Source organism: Alligator sinensis, unplaced genomic scaffold (genome assembly GCF_000455745.1).
Source record: "Alligator sinensis unplaced genomic scaffold, ASM45574v1 scaffold221_1, whole genome shotgun sequence".
Classification (NCBI taxonomy): Eukaryota; Metazoa; Chordata; order Crocodylia; family Alligatoridae; genus Alligator; species Alligator sinensis.
Genome location: NW_005841948.1, coordinates 316,939 through 325,311, shown reverse-complemented (window position 1 = coordinate 325,311; position 8,373 = coordinate 316,939). Strand labels below are relative to the sequence as shown.

The window sequence follows — 8,373 nt, the reverse complement described above, 5'->3', positions numbered from 1 at the left end:
GGAGCAGCTTCCAGGCCTTGAGAGGCCTGATTCTACACAAGAATTCCTGAGGTGCAGATGATCAGACCCCTCAAGCCCAATGAGCAATTCTCCAGGGCAGCTAAAGTATGGGCAGCTCTAGGCTGCTGGTACTCTCACACCATAAAGTAAACAGATGTTCACTGCTAAATTTTCAAAAGCAAGCTAGGCAGACACTTAGGTGGGATGTTTTAATCTAGAATAATCCTGCCCCAGGTGACCTCATGAGATCTATTCCAGCCTTACTTTCCTATAATCCTAAATTCTTTCCTGAATCAGAGCCCAAAATGGTGGCTTTCAACCTTTCTAGACTCAAGGCCCCCCTTATTTCACTCAAGACAGCCTTTGGAAAATGCCATCATTTAATTTTCACCGTTTTTGACTACAAAAAAAACCAAAAACCGGTAGACCAATTCTTCTGCTGCAAAGAACCCAAAAAAACCACAGCAGGTCAGAATATTTATAACACTATGAATTCCAATTTGAAAGCTCTGGTTTATCTTGTAAGTCACGTATGCACACCTAACAGTGCTAATATTGCATGGTTCTCCCTGTTACCCCTGAAAGGACCTTAAGGCACCCTGGTTGAGAATCACTGGCCTAACAGGTGCAATAGGCAGAATAACAGTCAGAAGAAGAAAAAAACATTCCCATTCTTGTAATGTGTCACAGGAACTGTAATTACTATGTACACTAAGGACCTTAGAGTTTATCATTTGAGAAATGGCACCTGCAGCAACACAGTGTATCTAATCATTACAGATTAGGACATAAAATCAGCCCTGATTTACAGAGAAGCTGCCACAAGCAAAATCATCACTGCCACTATCTGCAGCACTGTGCAAAGCTTTCAATCCACGTACCAAGCAGATGATGACAGCTAGTACAGAAGGGTGCCATGAGGTTTAACTAACTGTTTCTAAAGTATGCCAATCCCTTCCAATGAAGAACTGAAAGTGAACAGCATTACATTAGTATTAGGAAATGCTGAGAGAAATGAATAGACTTGAGCCTACTAACTCCCAACTGAATGTGCATCTATGAATATTTACCCCCAAAATAGGTTAGATTAGACCAGCGGGATAAGACACTAAGAAAATATAATTAATTACTTCTTTAGAAAAAGCACAATAAAGATTTTTGTGTTCCTTATTGGTCTTTGTTATTTGGTTAGTAGTTGAGCAGAAGCAAAAAAAAGATGCATCATTGTATGGAAAAGAAGAAATGGTTTGGAGAGAGAAACTAAGGATATACATCCTTTTGCTGTATGTCAAGGAACCTTCCATGTTTACACGGCAAGAGTGTAGAATAATTTAGAGACAAACAATATTTGAGATGAAGAAGTCTTGTGATACTATATTGCCATTAAATATGAATGAAAGAGAACACTCATTTTTTGGATTTTCTTGAACAAGAACTACAATACCCTGGGAAGAAGGGTTACTAAAATCAATATGCCTTTCCAGCACTACTTATAATCTCCAAAGCTTCAGAAGAGAAATTTGCTACATACAGATGCCTCCACTGTGAATATTTGTTATACACTACTCCTCACTTATAAAGATGGGCACTGAAGATTTTGTAAGGTAACTGTGTGGTGTAATAGGGATTAATAAAGGAATCCAATAAAGTTAAGAGGCACAATTCAGTTACTTTATCCTGCTGTGAAGCCTTTTGAAATAAAGGGCTGGTAATGAGCAGCTGAATTTAATTAAGTTGGTTATTGACAGTGAAAATTCTAGATACAAATGAGATGGGTACATGATAGTTTTATTATTTCAAGGGAAGGTGTATATGGAAAAATATCACCATAATCCACATTTGCTTGCAAATGCTCCCTTTTGACCTACACATTACACCACTTCAATAGCACTGCTAGAACGATGACTAGTTCAATTTCCAAGGGTGCCACTGCATTATCCCTAAAGATAAGCCATGAAAAGTTCAGCTACAGAAATTTTTGTAGCAGTACCTGACAACTTTTGCTTTATTGACTAACTATTCAGAAGCAAGATCTGTGCCCAACTAAGTAGTTACATATATGGTCAGATGGGAATACAAAAGACAATAAAAAAGCCATAAATTTACATGCAGGTCACGAATGTCATTTACTAAACAGTGACTTGTACATTTATACAATAGAAGATACAATTACCACTGTGCAAATTGTAAGGAAACCCACTAAAATGCAGAAAAGTGTTATCACTTTGGACCAACAAACAGTTGTCTCTACAGATAGCTTTGCATTCCTCCTGCATTATAACTGTTAAAGAAAAGAAAAGCCACAATGACTGAAAGATTTTTTGTTCATTCAAGAATAAGCTCCTCTAGAATTAAAACATGAAAGAGAGAACAGAACCTAAAGCTGAAGGAATCAAATTAATCACTCTTGATTTTGAACTGTATTCTGCTTCAAGAACATGGAGTATTTTTTGTCATTTTGAAAACAAAAATAAATAATCCCCATTTAAAAACCATTCGATCCTTAAATCTATATTTACTGCCCATGTATAAAGCCAAAACCAAATCAGACAGTTGGTTTCCAAGCTATTAAGATACAAGGCTAGAATATCTCAGCTCCAAACACACCCAGTCAGTTACTCTTCTGAATAGAATGCAATTCCACACTCTCTCTTATGCTTTTGTTAAGTTGGGAGCAACTCCACTGGCATTACTGTTGATAATCTAAATAGAAAATGAATGCACAAGAGTAAAATCTAACATGTTATGTTTCTGAGAAAATAATCAAAATTGGATTATATATCATTCCAATAACAAGCACAGCTGTAAAGCCTGGGTTCAAATTGTACTGAGGACAATAACAAACTCTTCCTCCGATTCCAATGGGCTTTGGATCAACTCCTAAATAAGAGAGACAATGTCCCCAAATCGTATACAGATGTATCCAGAAATACTTTAGTAGGATACTCTTTTGGGGGTGGTAATGGGGTAAGGGGGTTAATTAGCTCTGTGACTTCCTTTTTCATGTCTTTGTGACACAGTATTTAGCAGAATTTGCAGGTGAGTTGGAATCTGACAGGCTGCACCATGAGCGCTTCTCATATGGTCTGCAAACTTGCAGCCTCTGGGCTGTCAACTATGTAGCTTAGTTCCCACACCACCCCTGCCCGCCAGCTCTGTGAGCAGCCTGGGGTTTTCACAACTTGTCCGTTTCTTTGACGCCTCGCTCCTTAACATGTGGGTCTCAATTTTCATAAAGACCAGATAAAGAGACTTTCACATTCCAGCCTTTCACACGATAATTCTTTTCTTTTTCCAGTCCTCAAGCAGAATTTATAAATAGTATCATGAGACCTCCCATGTTTTCTATAGCAAGGAGATGAGCAACCTCCTGATCTGATTAGTGCAGTTGAAGAAGTCATTCTTCTCTCAAAAGTTATGAAAGCCATATCCAAATCTCCTCCTCTAGACAGGAAAATAGAACCTTGTATATATGTTTCATGAATTTTTAGACCATTACTTTAGCATTGGTTACCAAAGTAAAACACGCTCGAGTACATTCTTTAACCTTTTACATTTTGGTTGGTTCTGGGACTTCGATTCATTCCACCATTCACACTACTGTTAATTCATTATAAAATGTTTCAAGGAATAGATTTCTACCTCAATGTCTGTGGTATTGTCATGTCCATCTTCAAGTAGCAAGTCTGTGAAGCCCCCGGGCTCTAAGGAATCCTGCCCCATGCTGGCTCTGTTCGTACTGACTGATTTAAGAGACTCCGAGTGCCTTTTCCACCTGTGGCTGTATACGTGTGAATCCACTCGAACATTTTCATCCACTTGAGGAAAGCTCTGAACAACATGATAAAACACCCCTGTGAGACAAAAAAAAAAATGGGAAAAAGATTGGCACTTGTCAATTGAGATCCAAGCAACTATCACGTACGATCACATTGTTTTATTGAGGCACAACTACAATCTTAAGTCCTACTATTTGTTATCTATAAAATATAATAGAAATTTCAGATAGAAATTTATAACATTTCTATAACTTCTTTGAATCATCCCACAGAATTTAATAGAAATTTCCTCTCAGATATAATTTCTATAAGCTGTTAACAAGGTATAGTTTTAGTATATTTTCTGTAAAACTCCACTAAACTTCTGTCGATCACTCTTAATTTCATTCCTTTCAGAAATGCCTTTCTATCACAGCAAGAATAGCATATACAGTACTGGCAAGCCTGAAGTTCCCAAAGATCACTGAACAAAGTGGTATTGTAAACAAGTGCCTAAACCAAACAAATAAATCAGCACCCAATAAAAAAACTACCCATACAGAGGAGAAAAGCCAGAAAATAACTGCAATCCATTAAGAACACAGCAATTACTGTTGATTTTATGTGGAACGGGTTTAGATGCTATGGTGATGGGCAATGGTATTAAATCTTAAAATAGATGCTAAATTCTGGAGCAGCTTCTGATACAGAGATAAAACTTCAATCGCTATGTGAAAAGTGATAGATGCTAATGATGTGCGAAATCTGTGGACACCTACAATGCTCTTAACACAGTTATGAAATCCAAATGATATGTTTTAGCCCTTTCTTTGGCTTTTACAAGTATAATTAAGCTCTTGCCACAAGCAAAACTCACCACCATTTCCAACAAAAACACCTTAAGCAGTTTCCAGTTTCCTCAACCCAAAATATAATAAAAAAAAATAATTTTGTTGATTTACAGCAACTGTTTTTAATATATACCATTTAGCATTTATATCATGCTTTGCATTTTCAAAGGCCTATATTATTATTAAACAATTCTTACTGAACCAATGTGAGGTAGATAAGTAATAGCAGCCTCATTTTATGGATGAAAGAGCCAATAAGAATATTAAGGCTGTGTCAATGTATAAGAGTCCTGGACATGTACATCGTGTTCTTCAAACATTCATTAAGATGCAATCTTTGCCTGGAACTATATTAAAATTCAGGATATTCTGATTCACAGTCACATGTTCCTTCCATATAAACACTACAACAATATGAAAATAATTTGCCTAATCTTACGAATAAGGATAACTCACTAAAATATGGCATGGCAGAATTGGAGCTCAATTTGACTTGGTCAAATAATATTCGTGCCACAGTTTTGGTTATGAAGTTTAGAGCTTGCTGGAAGGAAGAGGAGAAGACTTGTTTTGAATGACAGCAGGATTTTTGCCTTGAAAGGAGGATAAGGCTTTGCTCTTACAACAGACATAAAGACAGTGGGTATAAGTGATTATACCTACTTCAGTAAGGCAGAGTGTAAATGGCTTTGCCAGGACAGGGATCCAGGTGTCACAAAGAAGTCTCTGGAAGAAATTAAATCATTCCTAAACCAGCACGATCTGGAAAAAAACAAGTCGATAACTTCAGGGACTTCCCACTCTGGATTAAATCATATAGGGAAAGGCTGTAGTATCATGTCTGAATTTCCTTGCAGGTGAGTGCAAGTGAAGCAAGGTTCAAGCCAGCAAGGTATGAAAAGCTGCAATGGAATGAAGAAAGCTCAGTGTCCCAAGTTACTGGGGAAGGAAGATAGATCTGGGCCCAGAGAGCTGATGGGGCCAATGTGGATTCAGAGGCCAAGAAGGAATCAGGAGAGAATCCCACTAAGTATATGCCACAGGAGTGCTCTTCAGATAGCTTAGAACAAGTTAAGGAAGCCAAGGTTAAAGGAAGGTAGTGTTTGCAGCCTGAGGATGCAGAAGCCCAGGCCTTTGATGTCCAGGAGGGGACAGGCAGAGAGGATGTTTGTATCTGTTGCAAGAAAGTAACAACCCTGAGAATACCATGGGTATAGTGTTAGTCCAGGCTGAGTTTACAGTGGAGCCAGGAAGGAATGATGGCTTGAGAGATGTGATTCTGAGTGTAACCCAGAATGGAAAAACACTGTAAGGTTTCCTGAGGAGAGCAGGAACCCCAGTGATGATACTCCAAGTGAGCAGGGAGGAAACTCAGAGGTGAACCTTGAAGTGCAGGTGGTACCAGTGAAGAATGGTGCAGAAATTATGCAGAAGGAATAAGACTGTCCTGTTGCTAAATGCATGGGCAATACAGAGACTGAGATGGATCCAGTTCCTGGTTGTCAAATAATTCATGGTGATCAGAAAATTCATCATGACAGGGAGACTGTTATGAATCTGGATTGGAAAGGGGGTAGAGGATCCCACATCCCAACCAGTCTGGCAAACTGAAGAGAGTATTTCCTTAGAGAGCATCAGATTGCAGGAGAGGTTGGAATCAGCTGGAAAGACTGAGATAAGAACTGTTCTGCAAAATCACAAGTATTTTGCTGACAAATGAGATCTCCTGAATGAAATGATTCAAAAAATTATCACAAAGAATGAACACCTCACATGCAGTGAAGCTGAATGTACCTCAGGTGTTCTTTAGGAGCAGATCCAAGAGGAGGTAAAAAAAATGCACTGGTGCTGGTGGTAGGGACAGAGTCTAATGGCTCTAAGCATCAGGAACTTGTAGCCTGAAAAAGAGTGGAAAGATTTTTATCCATCTGTGAGGATTACAGAGAGTATGGTGCTGTTGCTACACCTGATGCATGTTCCAAGCCTTGGGTGGACAATTTAGTGGACTTGGCTCAGGGGCACTGGAAATTACCGCTAGGCTGGCTTCACAAGACAAAGGAATCAGGTTTTGGACAGCTGAATTGGGGTTGATGCCGAAAACATTTGTTATTGGTGTTTTGCATGTGTGACCCTACCGCTCCTGTACCAGCATGACAACCTCTCTGTTGTGCTTCTTTACATGCCACTATTGCAGTGCAAGGTTGGATTATGGGGAATTTCTCTCTTACCTGCACATTTGCCATTGGTATGTATGGGCGAGGGAGTGAAAAACACTTTCGTGCTTGTTTTGACTGCAACAACATGCTTTAACTAAGGTTACCATATGTCCAGGTTTTCGCAGACATGTCCTCTTTTTGGGTCCTCTGGTCTCCATCAAGGCTGTTTTTAAAAAAGTAAACAAATGCCCAGGATTTTGTTCTGCTCAGCATCAGTGTTTCTTCCGAACACCTCCTGGCTTGTCCTAGTAAGGAGATGCTTGGGGCTGGAGGGAGGGTGATTGGAGGCAGGGATGTGGGCATGTGGGGGGGGGGCAGGTGCCTCCCAGCGCTGGGGAAAGTTGTCCAGGCACTGGGGCTGCAGCACGGCAGTGGGGGCGGGGCAGTTGGGGACAGTGGGGAGTTTCATAGCCGGGCTTGCAGGGGTGGGGTGGCTGGAAGATGCTGCATGGTCTGGGGGGATCAGGTGGCTGCATGTCAGGAGTGAGAGGCACTGGCAGGGCTGGGGGGGCAGGGGACTGTGGGTCAGGAGTGCAAGGCACCAGCATAGCCCACGGGAGCTGGGGGTGAGAGGCACTGGCAGGGCCAGGGGTCTGCAAGTCAGGAGTGAGGGGCAGCAACACGGGTAGCGTCAGGGCACCAGCATATTAATGCCCTCCCCCAATCATATAGTGCCCCCTCCCAGCAGGTGTTCTCTTTTTTGAAACTGGGAATATGGTAACCCTACTTTAACTGCTTTTAACATTTTTAATTTAAGAGGAAAGGGAAGTCAGGTTTGTGTGCACTGGCCTTCCCCTCAAAAATTGTGAAGTTCATAAGAGAACTGATGTTGTAAGAGAAAGCTGAGTAAACATAGCTGAGGGATCAGTGCTCACCAAGACTTTTGTGGAAGCCTAAAGTGTGGGGCCTGATGGGCCTGTAGGGGGGCTGTTAGGAAAGCTAAGGCGGACATAGAGCTAGGACTAGCGTCCAAGACCAAGGATAATAAAAAGTCCTTTTTCAAATATATAGGGAGGATGAAGAAGGCACCAGGAAATGTGGGGCCCCTGCAAGATGCGCCAGGCAATCTGGTGGTTGCGCCAGAGGAGAAGGCAGACATCTTTAACAAATTCTTCACCTCCGCTTTCTTGTGCAGGGATCGGGACTCCCCCACCGTGTTTCAAGACGGACTCGAGAGGAATGCCTCAAGACCTAAGGTTGAGGAGGACCGGGTTAGAGTGCTTCTGGAGGGGCTGGACGTGTTCAAGTCAGCAGGTCCAGATGCTCTCCACCCCAGGGTGTTGAGGGAGTTAGCAGGAGTTATTGCTGGGCCCTTGGCATGGCTTTACAAGTGCTCATGGTGCTCGGGCCAGGTGCCAGATGATTGGAAGATAGCCAATGTGGTCCCCATCTTTAAGAAAGGGAGGAGGGAGGACCCAGGCAACTATAGGCCCGTCAGTCTTACCTCAATCCTGGGGAAAATCTTTGAGAAGATCATCAAGGAGCACATCTGTGATGGGCTGGCATCAGGGATGATGCTCAGGGGCAACCAGCACGGTTTCATTAGGG

The 8,373-nt window shown here is 41.4% G+C and overlaps 1 protein-coding gene across 2 annotated transcripts in view; it reads right to left on the bottom strand.

Annotated features, from left to right (window-relative positions):
* The window catches only part of PLXDC2 (plexin domain containing 2), a 424,228-nt gene that overhangs the window by 286,686 nt on the left and 129,169 nt on the right, over window positions 1–8,373 (bottom strand). For both annotated transcript variants that reach the window (XM_025199724.1, XM_025199723.1), the window contains exon 2: window positions 3,643–3,854. In XM_025199724.1, coding sequence (XP_025055509.1) covers window positions 3,643–3,723 — 81 coding nt within the window. In that variant the 5' untranslated portion in view covers window positions 3,724–3,854. The remainder of the gene's footprint in view (window positions 1–3,642; window positions 3,855–8,373) is intronic.